Source organism: Arvicola amphibius, chromosome 12 (assembly GCF_903992535.2).
Source record: "Arvicola amphibius chromosome 12, mArvAmp1.2, whole genome shotgun sequence".
NCBI classification, from domain to species: domain Eukaryota; kingdom Metazoa; phylum Chordata; class Mammalia; order Rodentia; family Cricetidae; genus Arvicola; species Arvicola amphibius.
In genome coordinates this window covers 60,528,274-60,549,901 of record NC_052058.2, presented here as the reverse complement: position 1 = coordinate 60,549,901, position 21,628 = coordinate 60,528,274, and the positions used below count along the sequence as shown (strand labels likewise).

Here is a 21,628-nt window from a genome sequence, read left to right as displayed (position 1 = left end):
CACAGAGATCCGCCTGCCTCTGCCTCCCGAGTGCTGGGATTAAAGGCGTGCGCCACCACCGCCTGGCTCTTCATACTGAATTTTGTGAGAAACAGATGGAGTATCATTTGTATTATGATACTTATATTAATTTGTGGCCCTAAACATATTACAAGAAATACATAATACTAATTTATGAGTTTGTAGGTTTTTTTAAATTTTATTTCCTTCTTTGGTTAAGTTTGCTTTATTTATTTATGTTTTTATATGTGAGTGCTCTGCATATATGCCTACATTCCAGAAGAGGGCAACAGATCTCATAACAGGTGGCTGTGAGCCACCATGTGGTTGCTGGGAATTGAACTCAGGACTTCTGGAAGAGCAGCCAGTGCTCTTAACCACTTCTCCAGCCCAAGTTTGTAGGTTTTAAGTTAGAAAAAAAATACATTGTTTCATCAAGGATTTACTAATCTCATTTGCTACAGTTTTTCTTTTTTTTGGTTTTTTCGAGACAGGGTTTCTCTGTGGCTTTGGAGCCTGTCCTGGAACTAGCTCTTGTAGACCAGGCTGGTCTCGAACTCACAGAGATCCGCCTGCCTCTGCCTCCCGAGTGCTGGGATTAAAGGCGTGCGCCACCACCGCCCGGCTGCTACAGTTTTTTTAAAGACGAAAGTCTTCAATTAGGGAATCATGGAGAGATGGCTCAGTGGGTAAGAGTGCTTGCTGTGTGGTTGTGAGGACATAAGTTCAAATCCTCAGCACTCATGTAAAAAATGGTATGTGATGCATGCCTCTAACCTCTCATGTGGTGGGGGCAGGACAGGAGGATCAGTGAGTGGGGTTTATTGGTCCCCAGCCTAGCTCCAGGTTTGGTGAGAAATCCTGTCTCAAAGGAATAAGGCAGAATGCTAGAGAGCAGCAGGTGAGCCCTTCCCTGTGTGTTTATGTGCATATAAACATGCTTTGTTTTTAAAGATAGTTTCTCTGTGTAGCCCTGGCTGTTCTAGAACTTGTTTTTTAGATCAGGCTGGCCTTGAACTCTCACAGCTCTTCCTGCCTTTGCCTCTCAAGTGCTGGGATTAAAGGTGCAGTATACGACCAAAACTACCTGCCTAAAATCTTTTTAAAAATCACTACATGGAGCCAGATGGTGGTAGTGCACCTCTAATTCCAGCACTTGGGAGGCAGAGGCAAGCGGATCTCTGTGAATTTGAGGGCAGCCTGGACTACAGAGGGAGTTTCAGGACTAGCACCGTAGCTACTAAGAAACTCTGTCTCGGGGGGAAAAAAAATTAAATCTGAAATTGGATATTGACCATTTGTGGATAGACTCAGTATCCTTTTGTTTTATTTTGTTTTTTGGTTTTTTTTTTTTTTAAGAGTCAGCATCCTTATTAAACATTAAAATGTTTTCTAGGTCACTGTTTTGATTTTTTTTTTGTCAAAACTGTTTTAAGATATGATTCCTTAGTTTTTATATTTTCAGTATCAGTATAGTCTTACTACTTTAGTTCAGATTTTCTCAAATATTTAAACATTTCCTGTATAAATCTTTGAAACTGTAGTTTAAGTATTAAATTACAGTTATGTGTGGTGGCTCATACCTTAAGACACAAATGCATGAGTGATGAGTGTTGTCTCAACTTTGAAACTATTTTGGGCTACAAGGTGAGATCTTGTCTCATAAAAGAAAAGAATAGTTTTAGGTTTTTCTTTATTTTTTATTTATTTATTTATTTATTTTTTTTTGAGACAGGGTTTCTCTGTGTAACAGTCCTGACTCTCCTGGAAATTGTTTCATAGACAATGCTGTATAGGCTGGTCTTGAGTCACAGAGATCTGCCTCCCTCTGCTTCCCGAGTGCTGTGATTATAGGTGTGCACCACCATGCCTGGCTAAATTAATGAATTAATTCATTAATTTATTTTGGGGCAGGGTCTTATTATGTTAGTAAGTGTTGACTTTGTAGACCAGGCTGGCTTCAAACTCTTAGCGATTGTTGCTTTTCTGCCTCTTGAGTACTGGAATTAAAGGCTTGTATCACCATGTCCAGCCTTTAAGTTTACAATTTCTTAGTAACAGAGTTAAAAAATTTGTTGACTCCTATGAAGAGATTGGAAAGGGGAATATTGTTGTATATCATTTAAAATATTATAGGGTTGGGCGTGTATGACTCTGTGCTTGCCTAGCATTCATGGGGGCTTAGGTTCTAGCCCCAACACAAAACATTGAAACTCAAAAAAGACCCCCAAAGCTGTGGGTCATTGCTCTTAGCATTGTAGAGAGAGAGATAGTAGGATCACTGCAAACTTGAGGCTAATCTGGGCTACAGAGTAAATTCCAGATAAATCTGGAGTAGAATGAGGCCTCCTTCAAGAAAACAAACAAAACTCTGTGTGTGTGTGTGTGTGTGTGTGTGTGTGGTTTTTGTGAGCATGTTCATTTAAACCATTTATTTACTCCTTCCAGTTATGTTGCATTGTTATCCTTATTTCACACACACAGAATCTGGGGTTAGAAGCAGCTAAGTAAATAGCGAAAAGGTCACATAATTAATAGGTAAGAATGACCTCAAATCTAAGTCAAATTTGCTGTTTTACAACAGCCACCATATGTATCATTAGTAAACCTAAAAGCATCTTTTATATTGACATATATCCTTTTATTAAACCTAAAAGCATCTTTTATATTGACAAATATCTTTTTCCTGCTATGAATTATGTTATATAATAGTGTACTTGATCCCTAACTTTCTGTTATTTGTATACTGCCAAACACTTATATGATCAAAAAGGTATACATTTAAATTCTTTAAAAAATCATCTTTTTAAAGCAGGTCCAAATACTATAAAATACGGACATTCATATTTTTTATATCTCATTTTTTATTTTATGTGTATGAGTGTATGTGTGTACACCATTTTGGTTCTGGCAGAAGTCAGAAAAGGATAGATCTCCTAAATGGCCGAGAGCAACCATATGGGTGATGGGAACCAAACTCAGGTTCTCTGCAAGAACAACAGGTGTCCTTAATCTCTAAGTCATCTCTCCAGTACCTAGAAATTCACATTTTTAGCAAGACAGATTTTTGGCATTGCTATAGTTTGTCACATAATTACTAAATTGTACCTTTGAATTACTTTATGAAAAATTAAAAATAATTTTTTAATTATTATTAAAATAATAATTGAGCTTCTTCACTGATGTTTTTCTTTCCTTTATTATGCCATAGCGCATTTAGAATTTTGCAAAGTCTTCAAGACCTTAGGGGCTTAGTATGGATTTGGTGGGGCCCGATTAGTCTGTTTTTCATGTATCTATCAGTGGTCAGTCTGTCACACAGTGAATAAACTGTTAAGTGATCTCTGTTTGGTGACTATCTCGGGTCAGGATGTTCCTTGGCAGGGTTTTCTGACCTGGTTTAGCTTTGGTACTGACTATATTTATGCTCAGGGGTCAGGTATTCTTCAGGATTGGGTTCAGAAAGACTTCTCAGATTTGTCTGTACCAGAACTCTTATAAATTTGAAAATCAGTGTGCTTCCTAGGATTTATTTAGTTCAGTATCTCCTGGGCAAGGCTGGATTTGAATTACCTTTGGAGGTTAGAATGTTTCATCAGACATTTATATAAAAAAAAATTGTTTTACTTTAGAGTTTAAGATATTTCTTATATTTTCAGGCATGAGATTTCTCAGTCTACAGACCCTGTTTGTCGTTTAGCCCTTTAGTATTTTCTTTTGTGTATGTTTGTGTGTGTGCATACGCGTATTAATGTATGTGTTTGCAAGTGAAAGCCAGAGGAAGGTGTTGAAAATCTTCCTCGTATCACTATGACCTTTGTGTGGGGGGTGGGGGAAGGAGGGTGCATACCACAGCATGCATGTGGAGGTCAGAGGACACCTTGAAGAAGTTGGTTCTCTTCTACTTTTTTGTTCCCAGGGTTTGAATTCAAGTTGTCAGACTTGATGGCATGTGCCTTTACCCACTGAGCAATCATCTCTGAGGCATGTCCACCTTTAATTTTTGAGACGGGGTCTGTTAGTGAATTTGAAGCTCATCTAATAGCTGGACTGTCTGGCCAATGAGATTAGTGCCACCAACACTGGCTGTAGGCACATTAACCTGTGCTCTCAGGTTCTAGGGATCTGAATTCAGGTTCTCATGCTTGCATGGCTAGCACCTACTGGCTTGAGTCATTTCCTTAAGTTCCTTGTCTGTCTGTCTTTTTTAAAGATTTATTGTTTTAAATATTATGTATAATGTTCTGCCTGCATGCTGGAAGAGGGCACCAGACCCCATTACAGATGGTTGTGAGCCACCATGTGGTTCCTGGGACTTGAACTCAGGACCTCTGGAAGAGCAGCCAATGCTCTTCTGAGCCATCTCTCCAGTCCCCTAAAGATAGATTTGTTTGTTTGTTTGTTTGTTTATTTAGGCAGGGTTTCTCTGTAGTTTTGGAGCCTGTCCTGGAACTAGCTCTTGTAGACCAGGCTGAACTCAAATTCACAGAGATCCAGAATCATCTGTCTCTGTCTCTCTGTCCCTCCCCTTTGTGTGTGTGGAGTGTGTGTGTGTGTGTGTGTGTGTGTGTGTGTGTGTGTGTGTGTGTGTACACCTGTAAAATGCAGGTGCCCACAGAGTTCAGAAGAAGGTGTCAGGTCCCCTAGAGTTGGAGTTGTGAATTGATGTGAACCACCCAATTTTGGAGCTGGGAATCAAACTCAGGTTATCTGGAAAGACCAACAAGGCTCTTAAGTGCGGATCCATCCTGCTAGCCCTCTCTTCAGTGTTTCTTAATGAATACAGGAATCTTGAAATCTGAACAAAGGAGCTAGACCTGGTTGTATATTCTTATAATCTCAGCACTGGAGGGGCTGAGTCAGAAGGATGAGAAGTTTGCAGTCTGTCTAAGGTATATAGAGAGTTCCAGGCCAGTTCAGACCAAAAGACTTAATGCCTTACTCATAATTATGCAAAGCTTGACTACCTTTTGTGTAGTTGTAAATTAAGTGTGAGAGTAGAAGAGCTATAGGTAAGATATTTAACAAGGAGACTAGTAAAAGAAATTGCCCCCCCCCTACTCTTTGAGAGGACCCGGGTTTAATTTCCCAGCACCCACATGTCAGCTCACAACTGTCTGTATCTCCAGTTCCAGGGAATCTGACACCCTCATACAGACATACATGCAGGCAAAACTTCAATGGACATAAAATAAACTAATTATTTAAAAAAATTGCCCCAACAATAACAAAAAAAAAAAAATCCCACCACCTATGTTATCCTAGAGCAGCATCTACCTGCTTAATACCTGTAGACTTTTGAGAGTGTCATTAAATATTATGCTGTATATTCCTGACAGTAAATTCACTGTGGAAATTTTAAAAGTATTTTTGTAATAAGAATAATAAAAAGTTATAGAAGTATATAGTAGAGTAGAAAATAGTAGTGGGTTTTGTGTTATTTTGTTTTGCTTTGTATGAGATAGTCTCATGTAATCTAGGCTGGCCTCAAAATTAGCCAGGCGGTGGTGGTGCACGCCTTTTATCTAGGCACTAGGAAGGCAGAGGCAGGTGGATTTCTAAGTTCTAGGCCAACCTGGTCTACAGAGTAAATTCCAGGACAGGAAGGACTGTTTCATATAGAAACCCTGCTCGAAAAATGAAAAAAAAATCTGCTGTGTAGCCAACTTCTCATCCTCCTTACCTCCATCTGATTCTTTTGCCTTAACCTCCCAAGTGCTGGGATTCCAGGTGTATTCTACCACACCTAGTTTTATGCTAGGTCTGGAATCTCAGACATGCCGCCAGTTGAGCCACATCCCCAACATAAGAGAAAGCTGTTAGAGCATAGACTTTCAAGTGAAAACTAAGTACTCTTTTCTTCAAACAAGCTCCTTTTTTTTTCTTTTGGCTTTTTCTTTTCTTTTTTTTTTTCGAGACAGGGTTTCTCTGTGTAGCTTTGGATCCTGTCCTGGAACTAGCTCTCATAGAGCAGGCTGGCCTCAAACTCACAGAGATCCACCTGCCTCTGCCTCCCGAGTGCTGGGATTAAAGGCGTGTGACACCACCACCCAGCAATAGATTTTATTTTTAAGAAACATTTTATTATATTTATTTAATTGGTGTGTGTGTGTGTGTGTGTGTGTGTGTGTCACAGTGCTTGTGGGTCATTGGGGCTTGGCAGCAAAGGTTTTTACCCAATAACCCCATCTCACTAGGTCCTTATATAAATTTCTATTAGAGAAGATTGGATTTATAGAAAATTGTGCAAAAAGATTTATTTTCCCCTTATCTTCTGACTTTTGCCCAACGCATAATGCTATGTAACCTCTGTTTAACATGTATCTATGTACATGTTGCACTTATTTATTTCCTTCCCATTCCTCTTAAGCCCCAGGCAACGATTGTTCCTTTTACTGGCTTCATAGTTTTCCTTTCCCTGAATGCCAGGTGGTATGAAGCATTTTAGACTGCCTTTTCCCTTTACATGGTATGTAAGGTTCCTTCATGTCTTTTCACAGCTGGATAGCTCATCCATTTACTACTGAATAATATTTTTGCTTGCATCAATTTAAGTGTCAGTTAAATAAAATGTAAAATTTAGTTCCTCAGTTGCACCAGCATATTTCAGAGGATTAATAGCCATACATAGCTGCTTTGATCCAGTCATAGTGGAACATGCCTTTAGTCCTATTACTCCAGAAGCAGAGGCATACATGAGAGTTCAAGGCTAATCTTGTCTGCATGGAGAGTTCAGGTCAACCAGGGTTACACAGTGAGACCCTATATCCAAAAATAGAAAAAGTTATGAGTTCTTTGGGTATTTTAGGAAATGCCGTTTTATTATATAGGTCTCCTGTTGATAAAAGTCTGCTTATGGGGCTGGAGAGATGGCTCAGTGGTTAAAATGTATATTGCTTTCTCAGAGGCCCCAGTTTGGATCCCAGGATTCAGGTTGGTGCTCATAACTGCTTGTAATTTTAGTTCCAGGGGGTTTGATCTTTTGACCTCCTTGGACATGTATATACATGTGATACACAGTTTTATTTTTTTCGTTTTTTTGGTTTTTCGAGACAGGGTTTCTCTGCAGCTTTAGAGCCTGTCCTGGAGCTAGCTCTTGTAGACCAGGCTGGTCTCGAACTCACAGAGATCCGCCTGCCTCTGCCTCCCGAGTGCTGGGATTAAAGGCGTGCGCCACCACCGCCCGGCTGATACACACAGTTTTAAAAAATAAAAATGAACCTTTAAAAAAAAAGAAACAACAGACTTGCTCCTTAGAGCAAAAAAAAAGGAAGAAAGAAAGAAAAAACCTTTCCAAATCACTTCCTACCAGTATAAATAAAATTTGATAGTTTTTGTTATATGAAAGTCATATAACAAAAATAATGTAGTGTTTAAATCCTTTAAAATACATGCAAAAATAACTTTTAGCCAGACGTGGTGGTACACGCCTTTAATCCCAGCACAAGGGTAGTAGAAGCAGTCAGATCTCTGTGAGTTCAAGGCTAGCCTGGTCTACAAAAGTGAGTTCCAGGACAGCTAGGGCTGTCTTGGGAAAAATTTTTTTCAACGTCATAGAGCCTGAAACAGATACTACTTTGTGTGTATATGTGTGTGTATACATGCATACATACATATATGTATTATATATATATAATATATATTGCTCTCATTTATTATAATAGGTTTTTAAAAATGTGTATACACACATACACATTTTAAAAAACCTATTATAATAAATGGTAGCAAATAAAAATCATAAATCAAAATTAGGTCTAACGACTGTACAGCTCAACGAATTTCTACACAGAGTAGCCATTTGGAAAGGAAACTGTGGAGCTTCGTATTGGATCTTATACTTTTAATTAGTGACTATATTTTATGTGCTTTTCCATCAGAAAAAAAAAACCCATGACAACTAGAAAAACAATTAGCTTTGTATCTTCTTTGATAGTGCATGTTCTTTGGCTGTATTAATCCTTCCTCATTACCTAATATTTAGCCTTTTTCTCTCTTCTATGTGTTATACTGTACTCACATGTACATTTTCCATATATAGTATATTAATATATATATACTACTGGTTAGATTCCATATGAGGGAGAACATGAGTTACTTTCTTTCTGAGATTATGTGGTCTTGTTTAGTATTATATATCCTAAGTCCATCCATTTTCCTGCAAATTTTGTGATATTTTCTTTAGAGCCAAATAGTATCCCATTGGATAGTTATGCCAAATTTTTATTATCAATTTATCTGTTGATAGATAACTAGGTTGATTTTAATTCTTTTTTTAAAAAATATTTATTTATGCTGGGTGGTGGTGGCATACGCCTTTAATCCCAGCAGAGGCAGGCAGATTTCTGTGAGTTCAAGGCCAGCCTGGTCTACAAGAGCTAGTTCCAGGACAGGCTCCAAAGCCACAGAGAAACCCTGTCTCGAAAAACCAAATATATATTGTATATAATGTATATAATATTCTTTCTGTGTGTATGCTTGCAGGCCTGAAGAGGGCACCTGACCTCATTACAGATGGTTTTGAGCCACCTTGTGGTTGCTGGGAATTGAGCTCAGGACCTCTGGAAGAGAAGTCAGTGTTCTTAACCTCTGAGCCATCTCTCCAGCCACATTTTTTTTCTGTACATGATCAAAGATGAGAATCTAATTTCATTCTTCTGCAGGTAGAAAATCCAGTTTTGCTAACACCATTCGTTGAATAAGCTATCTTCTAGTGTACATTTTTGCTTCCTTTGTCAAAAATTGAGTGGGCATAGCTTTGTTGTTGTTGTATTCTATTTATCTTCCTGTTTTTGCACCAGTTACCAGACTGTCTTTATGACTACATTCCTGTAGTATAATTGAGGTTGAGTGTTGTAATGCCTCTAGTAGTGTTCTTGTTCTTTCTTTGGCTATTCTTGGTGTGGTGGTTTGAATAGGAATGGCCTCCTTAGACTCATGTGTTTGAATGCTTGACCTATCGGGAGTGGCACTATTAGGAGGTGTGGTAATGTTGCAGTAGGTGTCGTCTGGTTTAAGAAAGTGTGTCACTGTGGGGGTGAGCTTGGAGGTCTCAGATGTTCAAACTAGGCTTACTCATTCTTTTTCCTGTTGCCTACAGATCAAGATTTTAAACTCTTAGTTCCTTCTCCAGCACCATGGCTGCTTGCACATTGCCATGCTTCCTGCCATGGCAATAATGGACTAAACTTTTGAACCTGTAAGCCAGCCCTAATTAAATGTTTTTCTTTATAAGAGTTGCTGTGGTCATGGTGTCTCTTCACATCAGTGAAACCCTAACTAAGACACATGGTCTTTTTGTGGTTCCATATGTATGCTTTTTTTTTTTTTTTTTTTTTTTTGCTAAGCTTGTGAAATATATCAGAATTTTGATGGGTGTTGCATTAAATGTAAATTGATTTGGGTAGTATAGCCGTTTCTACAATATTAATTCTGCCAGTGTGGAATGGCTTTGTTGTCTAGTATCTTCTGTGATTTCCTTTCTTAGTATCTTGAAGTTTGTTACAGGGTCTTTTACTTTTTGGTTAGTTAGATGTATTTTCAAATACTTTTTTTCTTTTTATTGGAGTTCTTTTGAATGCGATATTTTTCCTGACTTCTTTCCCTAAGAGTATACTGCTTATTAGAGAAGCCTACTTTTCTTTTTTGCATTGACTTTGTATATTGCAACTTTACTGTGTTTGTTAGTCTGACAGTTTTCTAGTAGACCCAGTTTGACTTCTTCTTTTTCTTGTTATCCATTTTATGTCTTGCTGTTGTCTAATTGCTATAGCTAAGACTTGGTGCAGTATATCACATAATAAAAGGGAGAGTGGACAATCCTGTCTTTTTCTTTATTTTAGAGAAAATGTTCTCAGTTCCTCTGTAATACTTTTTTGTTTTGTTTTGTGATCAGTTGTCAGCATGTAACCCAGGCTGGCTTAGAATACACAATTCTCTCGTCTCAGCCTCCTGAGTACTTTTATTACAGGTGTGTGCCATGAGGAGTAACTCATTGTTCTTCCCACCTCCCTCACACACCTATTTTCCCCATTATATTTTTTTCCATTTGGCATGTGTGTTTGCATGAATATCATGGTGCATATGTGGAGGTCATAGGACAACTTGGAGTAGTTGGTTCTCTCCTTTCATGTGGGTTTCAGGGACTGAACTCAGGTTGTCAAACTTGAGAGGGTAGGTGCTTTTAACTCAGTGAGCCATTGCACTGGCTCTGGAACTCATTATGTACTACAGAGTGAGACTCTCTCAGAAAACAGGGTTGAGGATAGAGCATTATTGGCAGTTAAGAAAACTTCTAGAATACCCGGGTTCAACTTCCAGCATTCACAGGGAGACTCAACAAACATCTGTAACTGTAGTTGGCCTCTATGTGTGCCAGGTATACACATGGTGCACGTAGGTACGTACGGGCAAAACACTCTTACACATAAAAAATAAATCAATTGATCTTGGCAGCTGGAGGTGGCGCTGCAGGGCAAAATGGAAGTGCCTGTACAGGTTCCTGGATTCTGAGCCGAGCTCTGGCAGCTGCCCTACCGGCCATCCTCCTGAACCATGTGAGAGACTGCAGCTCTGCAGCAGAGTTACAGAATGTCTGAATGGGACACTGTAGGAGACTGTGTCCATGGGAAACCCTCAGTGGTTTACTGGTTTTTCACATAGCTAGACAGATTTATCAATCCTGGCCTACCCTTTCATAACTAAGTGTTAGGATATGAGGCCTGTCTATTGTCTTCATGATTAGAGTTTACATTTTACAGGGTTGGTACATTGTGACCTTTTCTGTGGGAATTTACTACTTAAACCTTTTCATGGCATTCCATTCTCCCAAAGTGGATCCTTCTTTGATGAAAGACCCACACATGACGGGTTCTTCATTACCAACAGAGTAAGGAGTTTTGCCCTTCATTCAAAGGCTTATAGAATTCAAATTTTAAGTGCAGCTACGAAAGGCATTCTTATGGCTATGATCTTTACCTTCTGTAGTTGGCTTTTTCTTTGGGTTGCCTGCTCGCAAATAACAGAGACTTATTATTAATTATGAAAGTTTGACCTAACTCTTATAACTTAAATTAACCTGCCTCTATAAATCTACATTTACCATGTGGCTTTTTACCTTTCTTTCATTATGTTCAATTCCCTCCATGTCTCATTGGTGTCTCACTGGGGTAATTCACTGGCATAATTGTGTGCCTAGGTTCCTCCTTAAAAGTAAGCCAGTTAGCCAACTGGAGACAGAGGCAAGGAGATCCCTGTGAGTTTAAGGCCAGCTTAGTTTACTTAGGACAGTGGTACCCAATATTGCTAATCCCGAGACTCTTCAGTATAGTTCTCCACATTGTAGTAACTCCTAGCTATAAAATCCTTTTCGTTGCTACTTCGTAACTGTAATTTTGCTACTGTTAATGAAGTCATAATGTAAAAATATATATTTGACCCCTGTGAAAGGGTCTCTCCATCCCAAAGGGATTACAACCCACAGGTTGAGAATCACCAATTTAGCAATTTTCAGGCTAACCCTGTAGGGGAATATGGTACAGTAGTGGTATTGGGATAGCCTGACTTACCGGGAAGCCAGGATATACTTAGAGCCGCAATAGGAAAGCTCTGGAGGGGTAGAACCACAATAGGAAAGCTCTGGGGGACAGGGTAGAGCCTGACAAAATTGGGAACATGGGGGTGAGGGGAGAAAGGAGGGTGAAAGGGGAAGAGGAGGGAAAAAGGGAGTGTTGAGACCTTGAGGGAATGGGATAGTCGAGATGGAGGAAGGACAGAGGTGAGAGCAAGGAAAGAGATATCTTGGTTGAGGGAGCCCTTATAGGGTTAGCAGAAACCTGGCTCTAGAGAAATTCCTAGGAATCCATAAGGCTGACTCCAGCTAAGACCCTAAGCAATAGGGAGAAGGGACCCAATCTTCATTTGCCCTGTAGTCAGACTGATGAATATTTTAAATGTCACCATAAACCCTTCATCCAGCAACTGATGGAAACAGAGGCAGAGACCCACATCGAAAAAGGAATTTTATTATATCAAGTTTTATTTGTCAGGCTTTTTACCCTCTTAACTCAATACCTTTTTACTTAATGTATGTCTTGGGTAATTGTACATTTATAGAAACATTAGAATATGAAATTATATCTAGTGTATTGTGTGCTATATTCAACCCATATATTTTATGGAGAGATATTTTTACAGTCAGAATTGTGTCTTTCCTCAAAAAGGGTGTCATTACTAGAAACTTCTAATCTTCAAGGCTTAGAGTATAATTTCCTCTGTACGTTACTGATGCTCCACTGGGAATTATCACTTAAGTGTAATAATAAGCCTTTAATTTTCTTTGTGTTATTTCTTACCTAAGTTTTTAGCACAGTTACAAATTTTCTCTTCCCTGATGTCCCTTCATGCTGGTTACTATAGAAATGTTCCAGAGAAGTGACAAATTAGGTTAAGGTCAAGAATAATGGTTCTTAAAAAGTTGTTGTCTTTCTATTGCTATAGGTTTTTATTGCTGTGAAGAGACACTATGACCATGACAACTCTTTATTATTATTTTTTATTTGGAAGCATTAAAAGCATCTTTTAGCTCTGGGATTCAGTAATATATATACTTAAATAAGAAATATTAAAAGCTCATATCCCATTTTTTATTTTACTAACATTTTTTCGTTTATTTATTGTTTGGAGAATATATATTTTTAAAAAAGAAAACAAACTATCTTTTTTCCATTATATATACCAATCCGAGTTCCCACTCCCTCCACTCCCATTCCCTTCACCTATCTTTCCACCCCACCCCCATCGAATCCTCAGAAGAGGGTAAGGCACATTGCTTTGGGGAAGGTCCAAGGCCCTCCTTACTATATGTAGGCTGAGTAAGCTATCATTCAAAGAGAGTAGGTTCCCAAAAAGCCAGAATATGCAGTAGGGATAAATCCTGGTGCTACCGCCAGTGGCCCCTCAGTCTGCCCCAGCCATGCAACTGTCAAACCCTTTCAGAGGTACTAGTTTGGTACTATGCTTTTTCCTTCCCAGTCCGGCTCATGTTGGTAAGCTCCCATTAGCTCAGGTAGACTGTTTTAGTGGGTGACCCCATCATGGTCTTGACCTCTTCGCTCATATTCTCATTCCTTCCACTCTTCAACTGGACATTGGGAGCTCAGTCCAGTGTTCCGATGTGGGTCTCTGCCTCAGTTTCCATCAGTGCCTGGATGAAAGTTCTTTGGTGACATTTAAGATATTCATCAGTCTGACTACAGAGCAAGACCAGATTGGGCCCTCTCTCCTCTGTTGCTTAGGGCCTTAGCTGGGGTCATCCTTGTAGATTCCTGGGAATTTCTCTAGAGCCAGGTTTCTTGCTAACCCTATAATGGCTCCCTGAATCAAGATATCTCTTTTCCTTGCTCTCATCTATGTCCTTCCTCATTCTTGACTATCGTGTTCCCTCGAGTTCTCACCCTTCCCCTTTTCCCCTCCACTTCCCCTTCATCCCTTCCTTCTCCCCCCACCCTCGTACTCTCAGTTTTGTCAGGTGATCTTGTCTGTTTCTACTTTCCAGGTGGATCTGTGTTTTTCTTAGGGTTCACCTTATTAGTTATTCTAGGATCATGAACTATAGGCTCAGTATCCTTTGTTTATAGCTAGTATCCACTTTTAAGTGAGTACATACCATATTCATCTTTTTGGGTCTGGGTTTCCTCACTCAGGATAGTGTTTTCTAATTCCATCCATTTGCATGCAAAATTCAAGTTGTCACTGTATTTTTACTGATGAGTAGTACTCTAATGTGTAAAAGTGCCATATTTTCCTTATCTATTCTTTGGTTGAGGGGCATTTAGGTTGTTTCCAGGTTCTGGCTATCACAAGTAATGCTGCTATGAGCATAGTTGAACAAATGCCTTTGTAGTATGATTGAGCATCTTTTGGGTATATGCCCAAGAGTGGTATTGCTGGATCCTGAGGTAGGTTGATTCCCGGTTTTCTGAGAAACAGCCATACTGATTTCTGAAGTGGTTTTTTCATGGCTTGAACAATGCATAGCACATCAAGGTAAGGTAGGCCTGAGATCTAACCCCTGCATTAAGGCTGGGCAATTTAATCCAGCATGGGTAACAGGTTCCCAAAACATGGCAACTCTTATAAAGGAAAACATTTAATTGGTGTGGCTTGTTCACAGTTCAGAGTTCAGTCCTTTATCATCATAGTGGGACATGGTGGTGTGCAGGCAGACATGGTGCTGGAGAAGTAGTTGAGAGTCCTATATATTGTAGGCAACAGGAAGTGGTTTGAGACTCCGGGTGTTATCTTGAGCATATATGAGACCTCAAAGCCTGTCTCCACAGACACATTTCCTCCAACAAGACCATACCTACTCCAATAAGGCTACACCTCCTAATACTGCCACTCTCTTTGAGAGTTTTCTTTCAAATCACCACAGTTGCCATGCGGAGTAGAATTAGAAGTGATCTAAGAATCCTTCCTTCCTCCCTCCCTCCCTCCCTTTCTTCCTTCCTTTCTTTCTTTGCGAGACAGAGTTTTGCTGTAGCCTTGTAGACCAGGCTGTCCTCTGACTCACAGAGATCCACCTGCTGTAATTGAAGGCATGTACCACCACCGCCCAGCTCCAAGAATTTTTTCTTTACTTAAGTAAGGTTTTGTTTTTAATAGTTTTTCTAAGGCACCCTAAACCTAAAGTAAACTAAAACCTGTGTTTAAGTGCTAACTCAAGACTTAATTAGCCCTGGGCTGAAAATACTGCCCACTATCATCAAGTGTTAGCATCTATAAACAGGTATACTTATATCAGGAGAACTCACAGCAGGTAATGATGAATTTTAGTTTCTAATTTTCTCTAAATTAGGGAAGTATAAAATTAACCTGTAGTTTTATGGCAAGAGATGGTAATATGATGTAATTTAGCTATTTCGTAAGGCTATTGCTGTGCTCACAGAAAAATCTAACCAGTGGACATTTGAAAATTAAAATAAACTTTTGAGAAACAAAGCTATAAAAAAAGACTTTTAATGATTTTTTTTTTTTTTGGTTTTTCGAGACAGGGTTTCTCTGAGACTTTTAATGATTTTTAGTAGGTTTATTGATATATAATTTACAGAAAATAAAGTTCACATAAGTGTAGAATTCAGTGACTTTAGTTTATAGAGCTGTGCAACTATCACAGTTAACCTGGCTTTAGATTTCCCGTGACTTACAAAAGATTGTTAATGTTAACCACTATTAACTTCCATCTGTAAGGTAACACAAATTATAGGTTTAATGGTAGCAACTTAGGAGTTTGGCTTCCTGAATCATAGCCCTGCCATTTACTTTGAGCACCTCTCTGTATGTAACCTTTTAAAATTTTAAATTGGGTAGTAACTGTAATTTTCAAGACCCCCAGCAGATGCTGGGGTAGTGCTACTCTAGGGATAGAACATAGTACATAGGTTCTCTTGTGTGGTTCATACCCTGATACCTCCTTTGCATCATTGATTTTGTACTTTGAGCACCCCCCCCCTTTTTTTTGAGAGGTTATTCAACACAAATGGGTACTTAATGTGTTCCAAGCCAGCAAGGGCTACATTGTCAGGTCCCATGTCAGCCCCTTGCCTAACACCAGGAGGTTATCATCTATAAATAGCTATAATGGTTCCTAAGAAGAAAAACTAGTTTAAAAGAGGTATTTGATAAATTTTAAATTTAATCTTTCTCTGAATCAGGGATCTGACAGCCAAGATGGCTATTAAGTAAAAATTAGATAGCATATATAGTATAAATCAACAATGACTCAAAATATATTAAACAAGAACTCCTGAAATAAGTCCTAAATTTTAAATTATACTCTCTTCTGAGTAACATGATGGAATTGTACTGTTTGGGAGATGATTCACCTCTTTGTCCAAGAATCTGGATGTTAGTATTTCAATAATTTTATTTCATGTGTTTGCTCTCAGCCCAAGTAGAAGAATGTTTATTGCATTCATTAAACCAAACCATATATCCTGTATGGTGTATGTATGTGTATGTGTGCACATATATGTGCATATATGTGCTGTATATATGTTAGAGATGATGTGAATAACCATATTTGATAAACTTTGAATATATAAAAATTGAAGTTGGAAAAAGAAACTTAAAGAATGAAAAAGGAATTCTTAGATCATTTTCTACAGTTAATTCAAACTTTGAGAATCTTTGCTTTGTAGTTTATCGTTCTTGCAATAGATTGTCTAAGAGTGACTTATAGGTTTTTTTCTTTTCTTTTTTTTTTTCTTTTGGTTTTTCGAGACAGGGTTTCTCTGTGGCTTTGGAGCCTGTCCTGGAACTAGCTCTTGTAGACCAGGCTGGCCTCGAACTCACAGAGAATCACCTGCCTCTGCCTCCCGAGTGCTGGGATTAAAGGCATGGCGCCACCACTGCACGGCGACTTATAGGTTTTTAAAAATTGATTTTTGAGTTAATTAGGGAGAGAGAAAAATATGAATGAATATGATTTATGAGTACAGGTACATGTGCATTTGAGCTTTGAGACCACAGGAGGACTTAAGGTAGCCTGCTCTATCTATCACTTGCTGCCTAATTCCTTTGAGATAGGGTTTCTTGTTGAACATGAAGCTAGGCTGATGATCAACAAGCACCATCTACCCTCTGTCTCTGTTTATGTGTATGTGTATGAGCATGTGTGTGGAGCTGCCCACAGAGGCCAAAAGAGGTCTCAAGTCTCTGAAATTGGAGTTACAGGTTGCTGTAAGCTGGTCTGCTTGTGTACTGAGAATCAAACTCAGGTCCTCTGGTTGAGCTAGTTCTCTTAACTACTGAGCCATCTCTCCAGGCATACCCTCAAAGCTATTTAATTGATGTAATCCAAATTCTATTCTTTTTTTTTTTTTTTTTTTTTTTTTGGTTTTTCGAGACAGGGTTTCCCTGTAGTTTCTAGAGCCTGTCCTGGAGCTAGCTCTTGTAGACCAGGCTGGCCTCGAACTCAGAGATCCGCCTGCCTCTTCCTCCCGAGTGCTGGGATTAAAGGCGTGCGCCGCCACCGCCCGGCTCAAATTCTATTCTTATTTTCATTTCCTGAGCTTTTAAGGGTAACCTTAAACAATAATAACAACAAAACCCCAACTCGTTGCAACGTCCTGATGTTTCCTTTATGCTTTCTTGTAGCAGTGTTAGATCTCATATAAGTCCATAATATGTTTTTATTTGGTTCTTGTAACTGATGAGAAAGAGGATTCTATTTTCATTCTTCATATGGATGTCTAATTTTATCAGCTCCATTTATTGAAAAGGCTGTCCTTTCTCCAATTATATTTTTAGCACCTTTGTCAAACCAATCATTTGGCTTGAAAATGAAAATGCATGAGATTCCACTCCTTCAAATGAGCACATACCATAATGACTTAGAAGGTCTTGCATTGAGCTCTGCTAATTCTTTTGTGACCACTCTCTTTTTAAATTAGGAAAAATTATTTTTATGTGTATGGGTGTTTTGCCTTCATTTATGATTATTTAATGGGGTTGGGGTTGCTGGTGGGGACCAGAAGAGGATGTTACATTCCCTGGATCTAGAATTACAACCGGTTGTGAGCCACTATGTGGGTGCAGATTGTCTGGAAGAACCCAAGTGCTCTCAGTGGTCTCTGCAACCCCATCTTTTTTTTACGTGTAGAGTGTGTGCCATGACGCACATGTGGAGGCAAGCGAATAACTTGTAGAAATTCTCTCCTTCCACCACATGGGTTCCAGGGATTGAACTCAGGATATCAAATCTTTGTGGCAAGTACCTGTACTTGAACCATCTCACTAGCCCTTGTGTCCTCTGTTAACCTTTCTTGTTGTCTGCTATATTTTGTTTTGTTAGGGCTGTTACACAGAGAAACCTTGTCTTGAAACAAAAAAAGTGTTTAATATTATATTACTAGCTACTTTTCTCATTGCCATAAAAACACCTGGCATACTGGATGTGGCAACACACACCTTTAATCCCTGCACTGAGTAGACAGAGGCAAGGGCTATCCTGAAAGTCTGAGGCCAGTGTGAACCATGTAGTGAATTCCAGGCCATACTGGACACATAGCAATACCTTGACCACCACCATCCATTTACCCTCCCTCCCCAAAAATAAAAACCTAAAACTATTGGTAAAATTAAGTAATAGTTGAGATGTTTGGAAGCCTGGAGTTGGAGCCCATTGGTTGGGATACTTGCCTAGAATGTGCAAGATCCTGGCTTAACCTCTTTACAACAAAGAATGTATTAAAGGTTTTAGGTTGGGTTTTATAGTTCTGAAATTTTCTAATAGGGCAGGTGAGGTAGCTCAGAGGGCAGAGAGGCTGATTGCCAAGACTGACGATTGTAGTTTAATCCTTGGAAGCCAGGCATTAGGAAAGAACTGACTCCTACACGTTGTGTGCTAACTTCCACATATGTGCCATAGTGTATGTGTCCTTCTTCCATGAATAAATGAGATGTAATTTTAAAAATGAAAATATTTCTGATATTTAGTTTTTATCTCTAACCAAAAAAAGGAATATTGAGGAAATTTAGCTATGTATGGGATCTAGTTAATTGTAATTTTCTAGTCTTTAAATTTGAGGTTTTAAAAAAAATCTTTGAAGTAGATGTTTTAACCATCTTGTTTACAGAATACACTATGTAGCAAAGAAATGTAGGTCATACAATGACAAATTTTTTTCTGCCAGGATATAAAACTCTTAGCAATGTCTAAAACTTATAAAAATACGTACAGTCTCCTTTTTCTTATTACTCCCACCAGATTTAATAAAGTAATTAAAAATAGTGTGGGTTTTGGTTAAAGTAAGTTTTGTGTGAGACTTACCTCAAATTTGTTATAAGCTGAGGATGATCTTGAATTTCTCCAGTGCTCAGGATTTAAGAGCTTTGTGCATCCTAGGTAAGCCAGCAAAAACAAAACAAGACTTTCTCTGTTGATGCATAACTTACATAAAATCACAAACAGAGCGTTCAATAAGTTCTCACAACAGACACTTGGAGGTCAAGAAATGGAGTATTATGAGTTTCCTTAAAAAGGAATGTGATGACCAGGTGTTGTGAGATTCTTTAATCTCGGCACTTGGGAGACAAAGGCAGGACATTCTCTTCCACATAGCAAGACTACTCTGATATAAAGAAATTTGTTTTGTGCTGTGACCGTTTTCGTCATGTATGTGTCTTTAAGAGAATGAGATCCTAATTTCAACCTTTGGTCAAGCTAATTCATCCTTTTTGGAAATATGCTCCTCTCTAAAATGGAAGATGGAATTGATTATTTACCATAGCTTTGTTTTTATAAAAATGTGAAAAGAGATTATTGTGATATTAAAGTCATATGAAGGTGGTAGAGTCAAAGTTGGACTTAATGATTTCTTTTCAATAGTTTAAAATTGAAATTAAAAAAAAATAAATGGCAGATCATTCTAATTTTTTTCCTTTCTCTGTTTTCCAGGTTATATTTCACACTATGTGCTGACTGTATCTACAGAAGATATTTAAAAAAAAAAAAAGATAAACTTTTTTCCAAGAATTTGATTCCAGTGGAATCTTTGCTTTAGATTTTGTGTGTGTGTGTGTGTGTGTGTGTGTGTGTGTGTGTGTGTGTATTAGTGAATTGTAACTCCAGAAGCAATGCCTGTACAAGCTCCACAATGGACGGATTTCCTTTCCTGCCCAATTTGCACTCAGACTTTCGACGAAACAATTCGAAAGCCCATCAGTTTGGGCTGTGGCCATACTGTCTGCAAAATGTGCCTGAATAAACTCCACCGTAAGGCTTGCCCGTTTGACCAGACTACTATCAATACAGACATTGAGCTCCTTCCTGTGAACTCAGCATTACTACAGCTAGTGGGTGCTCAGGTAAGATAGTAGCTTAGTACTGATTATTGTCTTTAATTGACTATTTTTAATTAATTATATGTGTCTATGTTTGGGTGTGTTTACTTCAATGTAGATACAGATGTTGCATACAGAAATATTCATAGATATGTATATACATTGATTATTTGAGTATTTCCTTGCCCTATTAGCCAAATTTTTTTTCTTTTTTTAGGTTTTTTGAGACAATATTTTTTTTTGTGTAGGTCTGGAGCCTGTCTTGGAACTCTTTCTGTAGACCAGGCTGTCCTCGAATTTTGAGAGATCCACCTACCTCTGCCTCCCAAAGGCATGTGCCATCACTGCCTGTCAGCCAAGATAATCTTAAGGGCACCACAGTTCCAATAGCAATGTACATATTTCATGTTTAGATATTGGTTTCTAAACAACTCTCCAATAAAAGGAACCAGAACTCTTGGGAGAAATGGTCAGTTCTAGGGCTAGGACAGCATGTACTCAAAACAGTTCTGGAGTATCTTATGCAAGTATTCAAACAAAATGTTAGGACCATGTCAAGGGCATATCAGAGCTAGTTGAAAGAGCTCCCAAAAAGGGCAAAAGCTGGAAGGGTTTGAGCAAAATAAATAGTCATGTACTGAACTGTAACAGCATATAAAAAAGAATCAAAGGGCTGGAGAGATGGCTCAGCGGTTAAGAGCATTGCCTGCTCTTCCAAAGGTCCTGAGTTCAATTCCCAGCAACCACATGGTGGCTCACAACCATCTGTAATGGGTCTGGTGCCCTCTTCTGGCCTTCAGGCATACGTGCAGACAGCATATTATATACATAATAAATAATTTAAAAAAAAATCAAGGACTCTATGCAGATAAAATTGAAACAGAAAAATAACACAAAGATAGCTTTGCTTAGGTGTTCATAATTTTACTTTTCTTCTGCCTGTGATTTAATTTCATTTAGGGAATTTAAAGTCATTGTCTCAAACCTGATTTTTATTTTTTTTTAAAGCCTATTTTCAAAGACTTATTTACTACTTATTTATCTATCTGTCTTATTTATTTATTCATTTTTGGTTTTTCAAGACAGGTTCCTCTGTGTAGCTTTAGGGCCTGCCCTGGAACTCTCTCTGTAGACCAGACAGGCCTCAAATTTACAGAGATCTGTCTGCCTCTGCTTGTCGAGTGCTAGGATTAAAGGTGTGTGTCACCACCACCCGGCTCAAAGGATTATTTTTTATAAAGCTCATTTTCACTGGGCCAAAGTTGTGGTGCATGCTTTTATTCTTAACACTGGAGGGACAGGTAGGTTAATCTCTAGATCAGTTTCAGGACATCAGGTTAAATAAATAAATAATAAAACAAGTATTTTATTGTAATTGATGTAGCTGTGTGTGTGCTCCATATGTCCAGGTACCCTCGGAAGTCAGAAGAGGGTATTAGATCCCCCTGATTTTGAAGTTATAGGTAGTTGTGACCCACCTAATGTGGGTGCTGGGAATCGAATTTGTGTCCTGGAAGAGCAACAAGTATTCTTGGATGCTAAACCATCTCTCCAGCCCTTTAAAAAGTTACTATATATTCCCTATTGGGAAGTGGATTGTCCACGTAACCACCATTTTGCTGTAACTTACAGTAGCTCTTATCTAAGCGATAAGGACTGTATAGGCCTTCCTTAACTATTTATGTAGCATATTCATGTAAGTACTGTGATGTTTGAGAAAGGGGAGGAAACAGAAAGATCTTTCTCTCAGCTGCATTATACATAAGATTCAAGTCATGATAAAGAT

At 38.6% G+C, this 21,628-nt stretch overlaps 1 protein-coding gene across 1 annotated transcript in view; it reads left to right on the top strand.

The window, feature by feature from the left end:
* Rc3h1 (ring finger and CCCH-type domains 1) overlaps positions 1-21,628 on the top strand; it is an 80,767-nt gene that overhangs the window by 3,042 nt on the left and 56,097 nt on the right. Inside the window, exon 2 of the mRNA XM_038348963.2 lies at positions 19,457-19,866. Coding sequence (XP_038204891.1) covers positions 19,636-19,866 — 231 coding nt within the window. The 5' untranslated portion in view covers positions 19,457-19,635. The remainder of the gene's footprint in view (positions 1-19,456; positions 19,867-21,628) is intronic.